The 19,436-nt window shown below is 38.0% G+C and overlaps 1 protein-coding gene across 8 annotated transcripts in view; it reads left to right on the top strand.

Moving 5' to 3' along the window:
* Window positions 1–19,436, top strand: part of Ccdc88a (coiled-coil domain containing 88A) — a 159,764-nt gene that overhangs the window by 95,116 nt on the left and 45,212 nt on the right. For all 8 annotated transcript variants that reach the window (XR_012907212.1, XM_075942535.1, XM_075942534.1 and 5 more), the window contains 4 exons: window positions 74–258; window positions 9,948–10,085; window positions 11,365–12,435; window positions 13,818–13,945. Coding sequence is in view for 7 of the 8 variants with exons in the window: in XM_075942535.1 (XP_075798650.1) it covers window positions 74–258; window positions 9,948–10,085; window positions 11,365–12,435; window positions 13,818–13,945 (1,522 nt within the window). In the remaining variant the exon portion in view is untranslated. The remainder of the gene's footprint in view (window positions 1–73; window positions 259–9,947; window positions 10,086–11,364; window positions 12,436–13,817; window positions 13,946–19,436) is intronic.

Genomic DNA, 19,436 nt, shown 5'->3' with positions numbered 1-19,436 from the left:
ACATTAGAAGTCAACATTTTTAATATTAAAGAGTAAAAATAATTTACCAGTGACATATTTTTCAATATTATAGCACCACAGAAATCCTTGGGCCATGAGGTAAATGAGTTGACTTCCAGTAAGTTATTAAAGTTGGAGATGGAAAACCAAAGTTTGACAAAAACTGTAGAAGAACTTCGGAGTACTATGGACTCTGCAGAAGGCAACACTTCCAAAATCCTGAAAGTTGAAAAAGAAAACCAGAGACTGAATAAAAAGGTAAATAAAAATTCAATTTTTATTGTAATGTTCAATGTTAATATATAAATGTTAATATTATATAAATGTTAATACATTTATTTTCCATTTGTAATGTATTGTTTAAGCTCTTTTCAAGTATTCTTAAATGGAATGGTTGCACCAAGCCCTCTGACTGTCATCCAGACTCAGTCAGTAATAGTGAGCTGAATTTGGGGCTGGGCATACAGCTCAGTGGTAGAGCAATTGCCTAGTAATATGGAGAATTCCTTTGTTCAATCCTCAGTACTTCAAAGAAAGAAATTTAAGAACCCAACTTGCAGCTAATCTTACTTTATTACTTCCTGTTTCCTCCTCGTGACCAGTGTATCACTTTGAAAACAAAACATTAGAATGTTATTCTCCAAAAAGTAAGGAGTTTTTAGAAAACAAGAACAATGATGTCACAGCAGAAAAATTAACTTTTTAAAGGTTTTATTGTTTTTTTTTTATTGAGAAAAGGAAGAAAAAAAACAAGTTTCCACCTCCTCCCAGCCTCCCATTTCCCTCCCCCTTCTCCCACCCTTCTCCTCCTCCTTCCACTCTTCTCCCCCTCCTCCCACTCCTCTCCCCCTCCCTCTCCAGTCCAAAGAGCAGTCAGGGTTCCCTGCCCTGTGGTAAGTCCTACGTCCTCCCCCCTCTGTCCATATCTAGGAAGATGAACATCCAAACTGGCTAGGCTCCCACAAAGCCAGCACATTGCATAGGATCAAAACCCTGTGCCATTGTCCTTGGCTTCTCATCAGCCCTCATGTTCAGAGAGTCCAGTTTTAACCCATGCTTTTTCAGTCACAGTCCAGCTGGCCTTGGTGAGCTCCCAGTAGATCAGCTCCACTGTCTCAGTGGGTGGGTGCACCCCTCGTGGTCCCGACTTCTTTGCTCATGTTCTCCCTCCTTCTGCTCCTCATTGGGACCTTGGGAGCTCAGTCCAGTGCTCCAGTGTGGGTCTCTGTCTCTTATCTCCATCCATCACCAGATGAAGGTTCTATGATGATATGCAAGATATTCGTCAGTATTGCTATAGGCTAGGGTCATTTCAGGTTCCCTATCCTCAGCTGCCCAAGTAACTAACTGGGGACCTCGGCTTGGGCTCCTGGGAGCCACTCTAGGTTCAAGTCTCTTGCCAACCCTAAGGTGGCTCCCTTAACTAAGAATTGTGCTTCCGTGCTCCCCTATCCAACTTTCCTTTATCCCAATCCTCCTTTTTCCCCAAGTTCCCCCCATCCTCCCCTTCTCCCTTTTCTCTCCCCATCTCCCCTTACCACCATCCAACCCCACCCCCAAGATCCCAATTTTCTCCCCGGCAATTTTGTCTACTTCCCATAGCCAAGAAGGTAACTATATGTTTTTCCTTTGGTTCACCTTCTTATTTAGCTTCTTTAGGGTCACCAATTGTAGACTCCGTGACCCTTATTTATGGCTAGAAACCAATTATGAGTGAGTACATCCCATATTCATCTTTTTGGGTCTGGGTTACCTCACTCAGAATAGTGTTTTCTATTTCCATCCATTTGCATGCAAAATTCGAGAAGTCATTGTTTTTTACCGCAGCGTAGTACTCTAATGTGTAGATATTCCACATTTTCTTCATCCATTCTTCCACTGAGGGGCATCTAGGTTGTTTCCAGGTTCTGGCTATTACAAATAATACTGCTATGAACATGGTTCAACAAAAAAATGCTCTTGTCATATGATAGGGCATCTCTTGGGTGTATTCCCAGGAGTGGTATTGCTGGGTCCAGGGGTAGGTTGATCCCGAATTTCCTGAGAAACCGAAACACTGATTTCCAGAGTGGTTGCACAAGATTGCATTCCCACCAGCAATGGATGAGGGTACCCCTTCCTCCACAACCTCTCCAGCAAAGGCTATCCTTGGTGTTTTTTATTTTAGCCATTCTGACAGGTGTAAGATGATATCTCAAAGTTGTTTTGATTTGCATTTCCCTGATCGCTAAGGAGGTTGAGCATGACCTTAAGTGTCTTTTGGCCATTTGAACTTCCTCTGCTGAGAATTCTCTGTTCGGTTCAGTGCCCCATTTTTCAATTGGGTTGATTAGCATTTTAAAGTCTAGTTTCCTGAGTTCTCTATATATTTTGGAGATCAGACCTTTGTCTGTTGCGGGGTTGGTGAAGATCTTCTCCCAGTCAGTAGGTTGCCTTTTTGTCTTGGTGACAGTGTCCTTTGCTTTACAGAAGCTTCTCAGTTTTAGTAGGTCCCATTTATTCAATGTTGCCCTTAATGTCTGTGCTGTTGGGGTTACACATAGGAAGCGATCTCCTGTGCCCATCTGTTGTAGGGTACTTCCCACTTTCTCTTCTATCAGGTTCAATGTGTTCTGACTGATAGTGAGGTCTTTAATCCATTTGGACTTGAGTTTTGTGCATGGTGATAGATATGGGTCTATTTTCATTCTTTTACAGGTTGACATCCAGTTATGCCAGCACCATTTGTTGAAGATGCTTTCTTTCTTCCATTGTATACTTTTGGCTCCTTTATCAAAAATGACGTGTTCATAGGTTTGTGGGTTAAAATTCGGATCTTCTATACGATTCCATTGGTCGACTTCTCTGTTTTTATGCCAGTACCACACTGTTTTCATCACTGTAGCTCTGTAATAGAGTTTGAAGTCAGGGATGGTAATGCCTCCAGACAATCCTTTATTGTATAGGATTGTTTTGGCTATCCTGGGTTTTTTGTTTTTCCATATAAAGTTGATTATTGTCCTCTCCAGATCTGTGAAGAATTTTGATGGGACCTTGATGGGGATTGCATTGAATCTATAAATTGCCTTTGGTAGAATTGCCATTTTTACTATGTTGATCCTCCCAATCCAAAAGCAAGGGAGTTCCTTCCATTTTCTGGTATACTCCTCAATTTCTTTCTTTAATGCCTTAAAGTTCTTGTCAAATAGATCTTTCACTTCCTTGGTTAGATTTACCCCAAGATATTTTATGCTGTTTGTGGCTATCGTGAAAGGTGAAGCTTCTCTGATTTCCCTCTCTGCTTCCATATCCTTTGTGTATAAGAGGGCGACTGATTTTTTGGAGTTGATCTTGTATCCTGCCACATTACTAAAGGTGTTTATCAGCTGTAAAAGTTCTTTGGTGGAGTTTTGGGGGTCGCTTATGTACACTATCATATCATCTGCAAATAACGAAAGTTTCACTTCTTCCTTTCCAATTCGAATCCCCTTGATCCCCTTATGTTTTCTTATTGCTATTGCTAGAACTTCAAGCACTATATTGAAGAGGTATGGTGAGAGTGGACAGCCTTGTCGTGTTCCTGAGTTTAGTGGGATGGCTTTGAGTTTCTCTCCATTTAATTTGATGTTAGCTGTCGGCTTGCTGTATATAGCTTTTATTATATTTAGGTATGACCCTTGTATCCCTAATCTCTCCAATACTTTTATCATAAATGGATGTTGAATTTTGTCAAATGCTTTTTCAGCATCTAATGAAATGATCATATGGTTTTTTTTCTTTCAGTTTATTTATATGATGGATTACATTGATAGATTTTCGTATGTTGAACCAGCCCTGCATCCCTGGGATGAAGCCTACTTGATCATAATGGATAATTTTTCTGATGTGTTCTTGGATTCGGTTTGCCAGTATTTTGTTGAGGATTTTTGCATCAATGTTCATGAGTGAGATTGGTCTATAATTCTCTTTCTTGGTTGAGTCTTTGTGCAGTTTTGGTATCAGAGTAACTGTAGCTTCATAAAAGGAAATTGGCAATGCCTCTTCTGTTTCTATATTGTGAAATACATTAAGGAGTATAGGTATTAGGTCTTCTTGGAAGTTCTGGTAGAATTCCGCATTGAAACCATCTGGTCCTGGGCTTTTTTTTTTTTGGTAGGGAGGTTTTTGATAACCTCTTCTAATTCTTCGCGACTAACAGGTCTATTTAGATTGTTCACCTGGTCCTGATTTAACTTTCGTATATGGTATTTATCTTAAAAAAGTGTCCATTTCCTTTACATTTTCCAGTTTTGTGGCATATAGGCTTTTGTAGTAAGATCTAATGATTCTCTGAATTTCCTCTGTGGTTATGTCCCCCTTTTCATTTCTGATCTTATTAATTTGCAAATTCTCTCTCTGCCGTTTGATTAGTTTGGATAGGGGTTTGTCAATCTTGTTGATTTTCTCCAGGAACCAGCTTTTTGTTTCGTTGATCCTTTGTATTGTTTTCTGTGTTTCTATTTTTTTGATTTCAGCCCTCAGTTTGATTATTTCCAGTCTTCTACTCCTCCTAGGTGAGTCTGCTTGTTTTTTTTCTAGAGCTTTCAGGTGGGCTGTTAAGTCTCCAATGTGAGCTTTCTCTGTTTTCTTTAAGTGGGCACTTAGTGCTATGAACTTTCCTCTTAGGACTGATTTCATAGTGTCCCATAAGTTTGAGTATGTTGTTTCTTTATTTTCATTGAATTCCAGGAAGACTTTAATTTCTTTCTTTATTTCTTCCTTAATCCAGGTATGGTTCAGTAGTTGACTGTTCAGTTTCCATGAATTTGTAGGCTTTCTGGGGGTAGCATTGTTGTTGAATTCTAACTTTAATCCATGGTGATCTGATAAGACAGAGGTGGTTACTAATATATTTTTGTAACTGTGGATGTTTGCTTTGTTACCGAGTATGTGGTCGATTTTTGAGAAAGTTCCATGAGCTGCAGAGAAGAATGTATATTCTTTCCTATTTGGGTGGAATGTTCTATAGATGTCTGTTAAGTCCATTTGATTCATTACCTCCTTTAATTCTCTTATTTCTCTGTTAGGTTTCTGTCTGATTGACCTGTCCATTGGTGAGAGAGGAGTGTTGAAGTCTCCTATTAGTGTGTGCGGTTTGATGGCTGCCTTGAGTTTTAGCAATGTTTCTTTTATGTACGTGGGTGCTTTTATATTAGGGGCATAGATGTTCAGGATTGAGACTTCATCCTGATGAACTGTTCCTGTTATGAGTATAAAATGCCCCTCTCCATCTCTTCTGATTGATTTAAGTTTGAAGTCAACTTTGTTAGAGATTAGTATGGCCACACCTGCTTGTTTCTTAGGTCCATTTGCTTGATAAGCCTTTTCCCAGCCCTTTACTCTGAGTAGGTGCCTGTCTTTGTGGTTGAGATGTGTTTCTTATAAAGAGCAGAATGTTGGATCCTGTTTTTTTATCCAATCTCTTAGCCTGTGCCTTTTTATAGGTGAGTTGAATCCATTGACATTAAGTGATATTAATGACCAGTGGTTGTTAACTCCGGTCACTTTTTTAGTCGTAGAGTTTGTGTGTTTCCCTTCTTTGATTTGTGTTGGTGAAGGGTCTCTAGATGTCTGAGTTATTGTGGTCATTGTTGGACTCTTTGGTTAGTGATTTTCCTTCTATTACTTTCTGTAAAGCTGGATTTGTGGCTGTGTATTGTTTAAATTTGTTTTTATCCTGGAAAATTTTATTTTCTCCATTTATAGTGAACGAAGGCTTGGCTGGGTATAGTAATCTGGGCTTGCATCCATGGTCTCTCAGTTTCTGCAGTACATCTATCCAGGACCTTCTGGCTTTCATGGTTTCCATGGAGAAGTCAGGTGTAAGTCTGATAGGTTTACCTTTATAAGTAATTTGGCCTTTTTCCTTTGCAGCTCTTAATATTCTTTCCTTATTCTGTATGCTTTGTGTTTTGATAATTATATGGCGAGGGGATGGTTTTTTTTTGATCCAGCCTATTCGGTGTTCTGTATGCTTCTTGAATCTTCATAGGTATATCTTTCTTTAGATTGGGAAAGTTTTCTTCTATAATTTTAATAAATATATTTTCTGGACCATTGAGCTGCACTTCTTCTCCTTCTTCTACTCCTATTATTCTTAGGTTTGGTCTTTTTATTGTGTCCCATATTTCCTGTATGTTTTGTGATGAAAGTTTGTTGGACTTGCTGTTTTCTTTGATCAGTGTGTTTATTTTCTCTATGGTATCTTCAGAATCTGAAATTCTTTCTTCTAACTCTTGTATTCTGTTGGTTATGCTTGTTTCTGTAGACTCTGTTTGTTTGCTTAAATTTTCCATGTCCAGCCGGCCCTCTGTTTGTGTTTTCTTCTTTGCCTCCATTTCAGTTTTCAAGTCTTGAACTGTTTCCATTATCTGTTTGATTGTTTTTCCTTGGTTTTCTAGGGTATCATTCACTGATTTATTCAATTCTTCAAACTTTCTGTTATATTTCTCATCCATTTCTATAAGGGCGTTTTTTACATGCTGTTTAAGGGCGTCAATCACTTTCATGAAGTCAATCTTTTCTACTTCTTCTTGATTAAGGTGTTCATGTCCTCCCGTTGTGAGGTTGCTGGTTTCTGGTGGCTTCATGTTGCTTTTCAGCTTGTTGGGCGAATTCTTGCCTTGGCGTCTGCCCATCTCTTCTTCCAAATGCTCCCTTATGGATCTTCTTTTACTGGATCAGGTCTCCTTGCCTACCCAATGCTGGCTCTCCCCAATGTTGGCTCTCCCCAACGCTGGCTCTCCTGGCCCCAAGAGATCAGGCCTCCGTGCTGATGGGGCAGCTCGCAAACAAAGCGCCTACCCTGTTTGGTGCAGCCAGGCCATAGAAGCAAAGGAACTCCCACCCGTTTGGGTGCCCCGAGGATTCGGACCCAGTGCCCAGATAGGCTTTGCTGGGTGATGTTATGTGCCGAAAGAGGGCGGTGGGGCCGAAGTGGGGAGGGTTCTGGATGGAAGCTGGGTGTGCTAGGAAGAAAGAGGCGATATGCCGGGAGTAGAGGCCCTGCAGAGAGCCCAAGAAAGATAGGGGGCCAAGGAACCTCTGAGCTCCGTGTCCCAGGCTGGCTCCAGGCGGGGCCAGAAACTCACCCCAATGCTGTCTCTCCTGGCGCCGAGAGCTCAGGCCTCCGTGCTGATGGAGCAGCTCGCAAACAAAGCACCTACCCTGCTTGGTGCAGGCAGGCCATCAAAGGTTTTATTGTTTGTTTTTAGTTTATGTATATGGGTGTTTTGTCAGCTTGCATGTCTGTGCACTGTATGCAGTGTCTGCGGAGGCCAGAAGAAAGCATCAGATACCCTGGAACTGGCATTGCAGGCAATTATGAACTTCCCTGTGGGTTCTAGGACTCCAATTCTTGTCTTCTGCCAGAGCAGCTAGTGCTCTTAATTCCTTAGCCCTATCTCCAGGCCTCTTACTCTCCCAAATTAACTTTTTGTTGTTAAAAACAAATCTGTATTGCCCAGGTTATTCTCAAATCTCATGAATTCTAAGCAGTCATCCTACCTCAGCCTCCTAAGAGTCTAAGACTGTAGAGCACTACTTTATTTTAAAAAAAAAAAATCCTTTGGAGGCCAGACGCCTTTAATCCCAGCACTCAAGAGGCAGAGACAGAAAGATCTCTTGAGTTCGAGGCCAGCTTGATCTATAGAGGGAGTTCCAGGACAGGCATCAAAGCTATAGAGAAACCCTGTCTTAAAAAACTAAAAAATAAATAAAAAAAGTAAAAGAAAAAAATCCTTTGAAAAGTACTTCAAAAGTTTTTGTCAAGTTTTTCCACTTTTCTGACTTTATTGTGGTTTTTTTTTTTTTTTTTTTTTTTTTGGTTTTTCGAGACAGGGTTTCTCTGTGGCTTTGGAGCCTGTCCTGGAACTAGCTTTGTAGACCAGGCTGGTCTCGAACTCACAGAGATCCGCCTGCCTCTGCCTCCCGAGTGCTGGGATTAAAGGCGTGCACCACCACCACCCGGCTGGTTTTTATTTTTTACATTGAGTTTTTTGTTTGTTTGCTTGAGATAGGGCTCACTGGCGTGGAACTTGCTATGTAGACTAGGTTGGCTTCAAACTCATGGGGATTGAGTGCTGGGACTAAAAGATTATGTGCTACTATGGCTGGCTATGTTGTGCAGTAGGCTGACCATAGCTAAGAGATGTATAATTAATTACTGTATTACCAAAGTCTTCGAATTAGCATGTAAGTCCCCTCCGTTTCTCCTAGCGTGTTTTCTGCTGACAGAATTAGGTATGTTATAATTTGTCCACAGTCTAGATTATGTTGCTTGCTTCCCTTGTTTTGTCACTTAGCAAGTTCTTTTGTATTCTGTATTTCTTCTTTTATCTACAGACTAAATGTGCTTTAAAATGATTTTTTTAACCAAGAATATTTGTAGAGTATGTGTATATTTAATTTAGGAGGCATGTCTTGTTGTCTGCTTTCTGTTTTTTGTGATGTTACAGAAAGTTTAGTTCCTGTGATTAATTAGAGGTTTATCAAATTCTGATATGCTAATTATATTATTGTTTCATAATTTGTTAATCGAATTTATTACAAAGAAAGCTTCCTTTTGAAAGCTCCTGCTCTTAGATATGATTTACTCAAATCATGAGCTGACTGAAGAGCTCTGGTTCCCTATGCCCTGAGAGGACTCAGACTGTTGGTTATGTAGTGTTTGTTTGAGCTCATGGATTTTAAAATATTTGAGGCAATTCAGCCTACCATATTTATTTTACTTACTATCCAACCGTGGGCTGGTCAGAGCCTTCTAAAAATATTTTTTAGATTATATCATTTCCCCTACTATTTCTCTCTCTACACCCTCCCATGTACCTGCTTCCTTATTTGATTTCAAAATACCTGACATGAAAAAGTTATAAATAGGAAAAACTTACTTTACTCACGGTTTCAGAACTTCTCAGTCTACAGTGGACTTGCTCTGTGGCTTTTTAAAATAGTTTTTATTTTTATGTATGTGGGTACTTTTCCTCTATGTGTGTCTGTGCACTGTGTGAAGAGGGCATCAGATCCCCAGGAACTAGAGTTATTATTGGTGACGAGCCTCCACATGGGTGCTGAAAACTGAAACCTGGCCCTTTAGAAAAACAACCCTAACCACTGGGCCATTTCTCTGGCTCCTCCATTGCTTCTTGGCTTGTGATGAGGCAGAACTCAATGGTCAGGAGCACGGAGGTGAGCAAAGGAAGAGAGAGAGTGGAGGGTGCAAGGACTCTAGCTTGTTACTTCCTGTAGCCCCTTTCTTGTAACACCATAGACTGGCAAGAATAGAGCTCAGTGGCTGAAGTACTTGACTAGTGTGGTCAGTGCCACAACATGAGGGGTTTAATCCCCACTACTGCATAATAAGTAAACATTTGAAGTTTTGTCAGGAGGTGTGCAAGGTCTCACTATTCACATGTTGCAGTGCCTGGCTGAAAATGTAAGATTTTGCTGCAGTTTATTTCTTCAATATTATTCTTTTTTTTCCTCCTTTTATTTTAGCCTTTTATTTTTGTTCTTGCCTTTTATTTTTGCCAAGTCTCTTGTTTGCTGTTTTATCAAACTCCACATCTCTCTTTTTTGCCTTCCTGATCTTTTATGACTTCTTCCTTTCTTACTAAACTTTCTAGGCTAATGAAGATTGTATACTACAAATCCACTATAGCCAAGAGTTTTCCAGTGAGATCTGGGCAGTCCTCATTAGTACATGATACTCGCTTTTTGCTGTGCCTTTGTATTTCAAAATACAAATTTGTTTTAACATGAAGAGAGAAAAAGAGTTTGTCAATTTTATTAAACTAAATTAACATGGAATGCTACTTGAAATTCTATATGAGATTCTTAACTTTTACCATTTGGATATTAAAATGATTTTAACTTTAGCCTTTTGATATGAAATGTTTTGTCTGAAATGTATTTATTATGTTTTGTGATAGGTTGAAATTCTTGAAAATGAAATTATTCAAGAAAAACAAAGTCTTCAGAATTGTCAAAATTTAAGCAAGGATCTAATGAAAGAGAAAGCTCAGCTTGAAAAAACAATTGAAACGCTTAGAGAAAATTCGGAGAGGCAGGTTTGTGTATTTCTCGCTCAAACAGTTGTTTTAAAGATAATGTTTATACACCACTGCACGGAAACCTCCTAGAACACTCTAGATTTCTGATTAGCTGCAATGAGCTCCCTTTTATGTATAGTTGTGCTTCTGCCATTTCACTGTAACCTGCCGTTTTTACAGTTCAAAACTTTTAAGTCATCCTCTGTATCCCCGTTTGCAGAAATCAGCAGTCTATAAATTCTGAGTGGTCTGTTGTTGTCAGTAGCGTCCAGGCCATGCACGTGAATGGTTGTGTTGCCTACACGAGTTCCCCTTGCAGATCCACTGCTGCCTGTCACCCTTGTGTCGCAGTGTCACCTGCTCTTCCTTGATAATGGCCCTAAGCTGCAGAATAGTAACATTAGCTACTCATATGTCATAGTAAGTACTGCCGTAAGATGAGAAGTTTCAAGTTTTCCATGTAGTGAAGAAAGGAAAAATACAGTGAGACCTATGATAAGATTATTGTTAATCTTCTTACTGTACCTAATAAATTATCAGCATGGTGTGTGGAAACAAAGCAGTACGTACAGACCCCGAACTCTTTGCAGTTTCGGACACTCATGGAAGATCTTGAAATCCTATGTCATATATTTTAGAAACTTTGAAGAAAAACTTAGAAAATTTAAATTGCTAGTTTGCTTAATAATGATAATTTATTATAAATGTTTTTCAGTTCCTGTGCTTTTAGGTGTCTGTAGAATAATTTCCCTGAAGATTTTAAAGAGAAGTTGTAGAAAATGCACAGTACACCCTCCCCAATAACAAGGGAGAAGTGAGATGACAGAACAGGTTATGCTGCAAGTTGGATAATTTGTTTTTATATGTACTAGCTCATATTGTTATTTATATGTTACCCAATTAAAAGTTTCTTTTAGAAATGATTACACATACACACAAACAAGTAATGTACAAGGACCCATCTTGTGTAGGTAGGCAATATAAAGATTATTTAATGAAAATTAAAACCTTAGGTCTTTAAAGATATTTGAAGTAGATTTACTCTAAACAATCTGAAGATTATTTTAATTGTAAATACTTTTCTTTTAGACATTCCTTTAGATTGTAAAACCCCTGAAAACATGAACTTTAGTGGCCTGACAGTACATATACAAAGTGACCTTTCAGTAAATATTTTTCATATTAAAACAGTAAGCCATGCACTCTAGTATCCATGTTCTTTCCTTGTTAGGATTTGATAGTTTAAAGACTATGTTTATTCATTGTAAGCTTACATTTTATTCTTTGTTTTAATTAGATTAAAATATTGGAGCAGGAAAATGAACATCTGAATCAAACAGTGTCTTCCTTACGGCAACGCTCCCAGATTAGTGCTGAGGCCAGGGTGAAAGACATTGAAAAAGAAAATAAAATTCTCCATGAATCTATCAAAGAGACAAGTGGAAAACTAAGCAAGATTGAATTTGAAAAAAGACAAATAAAAAAAGAATTGGAGCATTATAAAGAAAAAGGAGAGCGAGCAGAAGAGCTTGAAAATGAGTTGCAACATCTTGGAAAAGAAAATGAATTGTTACAGAAGAAGATAACTAATTTAAAGATTACTTGTGAAAAAATTGAGGCATTAGAACAAGAAAATTCGGAGCTAGAGAAAGAAAATAGAAAATTAAAAAAAACTTTGGATAGCTTTAAAAACCTTACTTTTCAGTTAGAATCCCTAGAAAAAGAGAATTCCCAACTTGATGAGGAAAACTTGGAGCTGCGAAGGAGTGTGGAGTCTTTGAAGTGCGCAAGCATGAAAATGGCCCAGCTCCAGCTGGAGAACAAGGAGCTGGAGAGTGAGAAGGAGCAGCTAAAGAAGGGCCTGGAGCTCATGAAAGCCTCTTTCAAGAAGACAGAACGCTTGGAAGTGAGCTACCAGGGGCTAGACACAGAAAATCAAAGGCTACAGAAAGCTCTGGAAAATAGCAATAAAAAAATCCAACAATTAGAGAGTGAGCTACAAGACTTAGAGATGGAAAATCAAACATTACAAAAAAACCTAGAAGAACTGAAAATATCTAGCAAAAGACTTGAACAACTAGAAAAAGAAAATAAATCATTAGAGCAAGAGATGTCTCAACTCGAAAAGGACAAGAAACAGCTGGAGAAAGAAAATAAGAGACTCCGGCAACAAGCAGAAATAAAAGATACCACATTAGAAGAAAATAATGCGAAAATTGGAAATCTGGAAAAAGAAAACAAAACTTTATTTAAAGAGATTAGTGTATATAAAGAGTCCTGTGTTCGTCTGAAAGAATTAGAGAAAGAAAACAAGGAGCTTGTAAAAAGAGCAACTATTGACATGAAAACCTTGGTGACGTTACGTGAGGTAAGTGTGTTCACCTCAGCTCAGCTATTGACATGAAAACCTTGGTGACGTTACAGGAGGTGAGTGTGTTCGCCTCAGCTCAGCTATTGACATGAAAACCTTGGTGACATTACAGGAGGTGAGTGTGTTCACCTCAGCTCAGCTATTGACATGAAAACCTTGGTGACATTACAGGAGGTGAGTGTGTTCACCTCAGCTCAGCTATTGACATGAAAACCTTGGTGACATTACAGGAGGTGAGTGTGTTCACCTCAGCTCAGCTATTGACATGAAAACCTTGGTGACGTTACAGGAGGTGAGTGTGTTCACCTAAGCTCAACTATTGACATTGTTATCTTGGTACCCCACATTTATTGAACCTATTTTTCACTTGGATCATCTTTTCTATACTTCAGTGAATTTTGGAATTGGAACTAGAAACAATTTCTAACTTTCCTACTTAGATGAAAAGTTTAAATTGCATTTTAAAAATGTTAGTAATAAGGTATTATTAATTAGAGTGATTTTACCAGAGGAGTAAAGGAATCACATGTAGATTATACTCAAATAAATCGATATAATTTTCACAACCATCATTAAATATTGTTTAACTTTCATATTAGCAAACAAGTTCAGAAATATTAACTCAGAATCACAGAATTAATAAAAGAATTAAATTTCTGCATTCAATCTCAGATCTTTCCAACTCCAAAGCCCTGTGATTTTTAAGATGCCTGAGAATGGAAATCAGGTTCAACTTAAACTGCAACACTGCACTATAGAAAATTCTGACATAAGATTAGGTTGGTGATATCTCTTATAATACTTGCTACATCAGAATATGTCAGAAAATAGGGTCTGTACTCATTCTCAGGTATGGGAATGGATGTTGGCATGAGGACTGGGATACCTTACAGTTCTATGGTCTGCATTTCTATTGGAAGGCATTAAGAAGGAACTTCCCAGTATGAGCAGCAGGCCAATAAACATGTTCCTGATTCTTCAGATCAATGTGTTAGGCCTATTCTAGGAACCAATGTGCACGTATGTTTTTGTGCTTCTTTAAAGACCTTGAGTATGTTGGAGGTTCCTTACAGTTTTCAAACCTGTCTTGTGTGTTTACTAGGAAAGAGTTTCTTCTCATTTTATAACATAGCATTATAAAGAAGTAGCAGCACATGGAAAGAGTTTGTTTCTAATAAAAGTGTTTTTCCAACAGTAATTTGAACAAGAGATTATTAAATGGTTTCAGCTTGGGTGTAATATACTACTTAGCTACTTCTTGGTAATAAGGACAGTGTCAGTGACCTTATCTGGTTGAAGTTGACTTCTGCTGTAGTGATTAGAGTCTTGAGTGACTTTCTTTTCTTGACATATGAGTTGTGCATTCTTTTTAAAATAAGGACTTAGTGAGTGAAAAATTGAAGACACAACAAATGAACAATGATCTCGAAAAACTAACGCATGAGCTTGAGAAGATAGGTTTAAATAAAGAACGACTCTTGCACGACGAGCAAAGTACTGATGACAGGTGAGTACTGTGTGTGTTTAGCAAATCACTGTAGTTTTCATCTGGCGAAACTTTGCCCAAACAGTAATATCTTCTTGTTTCTGGTTTCTTCCGTCTTTTGGAGAAAGTTCTGTAAGAACAGAAAGAATTGAATAAAGACCACCAATAACTAATGAGAAAACAATTTATATAAAAGCAAGATGCCAAAAGGAGCAGAAGATTAGAAACCACCTTTGAGAGTAGAGTGAAGAACCAACAAACAAAACATTCCTTTCAGGAAATATGTTAACTAACCTTTTCTTTTTCATTCGGCTAAGTGGCTCAGTTCTTTTATTTTGTTGCCAGACATGGACCAAAAGGAGAAAAATATAAAACAAAGAAAAATACATATTGAGATGCAATTAGTGTCTAAAAATGATGTGGACAAACAGTATAAAAATCACTCTTTAACTTTTAAAGTGGTTGATACTGATTTCTTTTAAAATTTTTGTTCTTCAATGTTAATCATAGTTTTTTAGTTAGGAATAACCTGATTTTGTTTTGTTTTACAAAACAGGGTTTCTCTGTACAGCCGTCGCTGTCCTGGAACTTGTTCTGTAGACCACGCTGGCCTTGCACTCACAGAGATCTACAAAGTAGTCTTTTATTTAGTATCCAAAGGGCCATGTGTTTCAACTAGACTTTTGTGGGCCAATAAGAAGGCTCAGTAAGTAGAGGCTCCTGAGGCCAAGTCTGTAAGCATAAATCTCAGGACTCACATGGTAGAAGGGAAACCAAGTCTTGCAAGTTTTCTTCTGACCTCCATACACATGCTGTGGCTCACATGCTCCTACACATGTGCACACATACATATACACAAATAAATGTAATTAGCCTTTTTCTATAATAATGTTATTTGAGGCTGGGGAGATGGCTCAGTGGATAAAGCCCTCACTTGGCAATCATGGAGACCAGAGTTCGGATCTTCAGGACTAACGTGAAAGCCATGTGGGACATAGTGGCCACCTATAATCTTCAAGGCAAGCTTGCTAGATGGACAAACTGAAATTGTTCATTTTCTGGTTCATCAAGAGACTAAGCCTCAGTACATAAGAGTGATCTAGGAAGACACCAGATGTCTACTAGAATACATAATCACACACCATACACACAGAAAATAAAAATAATTCTGTTTTGTGTAGAATCCGTTTTAATTCATTGGTACCATACATTGATACAAGTTACATTGTATTATTTACTATTCTAGCTTTGTTTGTTTTGTTTTTTGTTTTTTTTTTATTTTTTCGAGACTGGGTTTCTCTGTGGCTTTCGAGCCTGTCCTGGAACTAGCTCTGTAGACCAGGCTGGTCTCGAACTCACAGAGATCCGCCTGCCTCTGCTTCCCGAGTGCTGGGATTAAAGGCGTGCGCCACAATCGCCCGGCATACTATTCTAGCTTTGATATCTTATGCATGTATGTTAATACAGATTAATATATACAAATTAGGAAGAACTAATGCTTATTATTTGGTATTTAATAATGCAGTTTTGGGACTAATCAGTAGGTTAATATTTAAATGGTCAGCTCTGTAATACAAAGAAATAATTTTAGGCATTTTCCTACTCAGTTATAAGTCGGGCAGCCAGGAGCCTAGAGATGGCACAATGGCCTGGCAGTCGTTGGTGCACATCTCTAATCCCAGCACCTTAAAGATAGAGGCGGCCAGATCTCTGAGTTCGAGACCAGCCTTGTCTACAGAGAGAGCTCTAGGACAGCCAGGACTACATGGAGAAACCCTGTTTTGAAACAAAACAAGAACAACAAAAATAGTTGTTGCTCTTAGAGAGGACAGAGGTTTTATTCCCAGCACCCTTGTGATTGTGCAGAACCATTCCTAATTCTAGGGTCCTATCACTTTTTTCTGATGTCATGGACATATATTTAGGCAAACATAACATAAAAATAAATAAATCTTAAAAATATTTAAAATTTAAAAACAAGTCAGGCAACTGTTATTAAATTAACTTCCTGAGGAAATTCTTCATTTGATTTAATCAGAATGTTAATTGCCAATTTAATCGACTATCTTTAGATTCTAAATGTATATCATTTCTTTATTCAAATTACTTTCAGTTTATAGAACACTATATTTCAGTTTGTTGACAAAGCATGTTTTGACCTAAGTGACACTTTCATTAAAAACTTAAGAGCCCAGTTTCTTAGACTTGTCACCTCTTCCAATCCTTATTGTGCAGGAACGTGGTATTTATTGGTTCTTAGAGCAATTTAAAACCTGCAAACAAGATGTAAAACATCCATTATTCTGTGTTTGTTTATTATCATTGTTATTATTGTTTTTTCAAGACAGAGTTTCTCTGTGCAGCCCTGGCTGTCCTGGAACTTGTTCTGTAGACCAGATTGGCCTTGAACTCTCAGAGATCCACCTGCCTCTGCCTCTGAGTGCTGGGATTAAAGGCCTGCATGACCACACCCAGCTCCACGTGTTTGTTTATGTAATGAGAGCTTTTGGGATTAGGGGGAAAAAAACAGTATATTGTCAACTAAAACTTTCAGGAAATGTGATTGGAAACATTTGATAACTAAATTTGGGGAAAACAGAAAAGAATGCCATGTCTTAAGCCACTAAATCAGCTTCTTTTAACTAGTAAGCTTTTATGTTACAAATAAAATAGAGGCACACAGGTACAAATACTTTTAATCTTTAATATTCTCCATCTTGGAATTTATGCCTCTCAGCGTGAGGTGATGTTCCTAATCCCTTTGTTACACTTGTCTTTTTAATTAATGTCACTGCCACTAAAGTTTGGTTTCTTATCGTTAAAGCATATATAGGTTACTGGTGGGATCAAATATGTAAATACATAACAAAGTAAGTCATTGCTACAGTTGAGAACAGATGCTTTTGTCTCTTTATCCTATTTTCTTCTTAAATATAGTTGTTTCTTGGAATTTATATTTTCTGAAATTTTATCTGCTCACCCGAGATTTTTATTTTTCTCTATGTATTGTGTAACACTTCCAGAACTGATTCAACTATCAGAATTAAACACAGCCAAAATCAGGCCCAGTAAATGTATTAAAAACTGCTTTAGAATCAATCCAGCAACAAAATGAATGAGGTTTGTTCCAGTATTCATGAAACTTAAAATCTTTTCTGGCAGAAAATATAAAAATTAACTATAGATGCTGAAAAGAGGCTATGCCAGACTTGGTTAACTCTCTAATGGAGACCTTATCCTTTTTGAAGAGTGGATGGGGTGGATAGATGGAAGGTGTGGGGAGCAGGAGGAGGAACTGTAGTCAGTATGTAAATTGAAAAAACTTTTAAGTAAAAATTTTAAGAAAAAATAGCTATGTGGCTAAGAGTACTTGCTGTATTTACAGAGGACCATGTTCACTTCTCAGCACCCATGCTGTATGACCCTTTTGGCCTTTATAAGCACCTGTACATTTGGCATATATACATTTATGCACATAAAGTGTTAACTATAGTAACAGGAAGATGGTGTAGTGGGATATTCACATTGTTACCCAGAGACTGCCAATAAACTTTACCTTGAATCAGAGAAGTGGTGGTGAAGCCACTAGTGACATCCTCTCTGTCTCCTTCCTTGATCCAAAAAGACCCATGAATCTTTCTAAGCCCCTCCCTACAACTTCCTTTGTCTCTATCCGTATCCTGGGTCCTCCAAAACCTCTATGACTACTTCTAGTCAGCTATTTCCTAAATCTGCCCTCTGAATCAAGGTAAACTTTATTTCTGGTCCGTATGTCAGTGCAAACAAATATCCTGCAACATTTCCCCCTTTTGTCTAAATAAAAAAAGAAAGGTTTTAACTGTAAAACTACACATAATAAGAGTGATTTCTAGGTATTGCCTAAATAAAAAGGAAAGGTTTTAACTTTGACAAAATAAAACTGTTTGCAATAAGAGCAATTATCAATTAAGAATTACATTTGCAATGTCCAATCAATTTTTATTTGACAAATTCAGAGAAAAGACTCAATCTGTCCTATCATGGTGACTCCAAAGTTTCGTACCTAATTTATTTTATATCATAACTTGTATTATCAACCTAGAAAAATCTTTAGACCTTAAAACATTTTCTCAGATAACCAACTTAAGCTTTTATGTCTCTCAGTCTTATACTTTACATCTCTTTTGTGAGTTTCTTTTCTTAATTTGGTAACATGGAAAACTGTAACTATAGCTTCAACCCCATCAAAACCCAAGAAATATATATTACATGAATAAACAGGAAGTGCAAAGCAAGCAACTTCTAAAACTATAGAAATGACAGAGACATCTGACTGCCTAGACCGTCACCCAAGGTTTTTCTGCAATGTTGGGACATCCATCTTTGGCCTACAGGTCTAGAATATTTGACAGACTTTTCTGTGAAGCAGGAAGTTTGAAAGACTGTCCTACCTTGTCTTGGCAAAGTTCAGCAGTCAACTTCCTTGGTTTTGTGCTTGTCTAGTTTGGACAGCATACTGTCAGCAGTCATGGCAAGGGTAGTTTCTTGCCCAGTGGCTAACTTTGCCACAATGAAAGCAAGCTCCATGTGGAGGTTCTTTGAAGTCCATCATCTTTTTTGAGGTAAATTGTTGCTGCCATTAGATGTGTCTCACTTTCATGAAAAGCCTATTATTAAAACATATTAAATTCCATAGTCTGTAGATCTCTGAAATGTTTGAAGACCATCCATCTGTTTAGCCTGGAAAATATACCTGTTATGACTATAACTTTGATTGTTATAGATGATAAACTCCTAACCTGCATTTCTTTATTATCCTAAATAGTTTTTGATAGTAGCTTTCAACAACTAGAACTTTACATTTTTAAATGAACTACATAGGTTGAATACCTTAAACAGAGAAAACATATACAGTGTGTTCTAACAAAGACAACCTTAGGTCGGGCGGGCGGTGGTGACGCACGCCTTTAATCTCAGCACTCAGGAGGCAGAGACAGGCGGATCTCTGGGAGTTCAAGGCCAGCCTGGTCTACAAGAGCTAGTTCCTGGACGGGCACCAAAGCTACAGAGAAACCCTGTCTCGAAAAACTAAAAAAAAAAAAAGCCTTAAATTTGTGTCAGTATACAAAAATCCATACCAATATAAAATATTTGAGATTAATAGTTGCTTTTTAGTTTAAGATTAGATTCAATAATATACACTTTTACACTGTTGTTCCTGTATCCCCCTTTTTCTTTTCAGAATGAAATCCCTGATTCTAATCTCCTTTGCTTAGTTTCCTTCCTGACTATGACCAATTACAGCTTGCAACCAAACCCCTTAAACAATACTAAACATCCATAGTCCACTGAACAACCAAAAACCACTCACTACCTCTTGGGAATGTGGGTGTCATGTTCTTAAAATTAATTCCTGTTGTCTGAAGGCAACGGCATCTTTAGGGAACCCTGAGGAAATTAAGATTATGGTCAAGTCCTGGGAAAACTAGCTGTTGTCCAGTCTCAGTGTAATGGGAAGGGCAGGGCTTATCCG

This window comes from Microtus pennsylvanicus, chromosome 12 (genome assembly GCF_037038515.1).
Source record: "Microtus pennsylvanicus isolate mMicPen1 chromosome 12, mMicPen1.hap1, whole genome shotgun sequence".
NCBI lineage: Eukaryota > Metazoa > Chordata > Mammalia > Rodentia > Cricetidae > Microtus > Microtus pennsylvanicus.
Note: the sequence above shows the minus strand (reverse complement) of the source record. Positions and strands in the feature narration are given on the sequence as shown.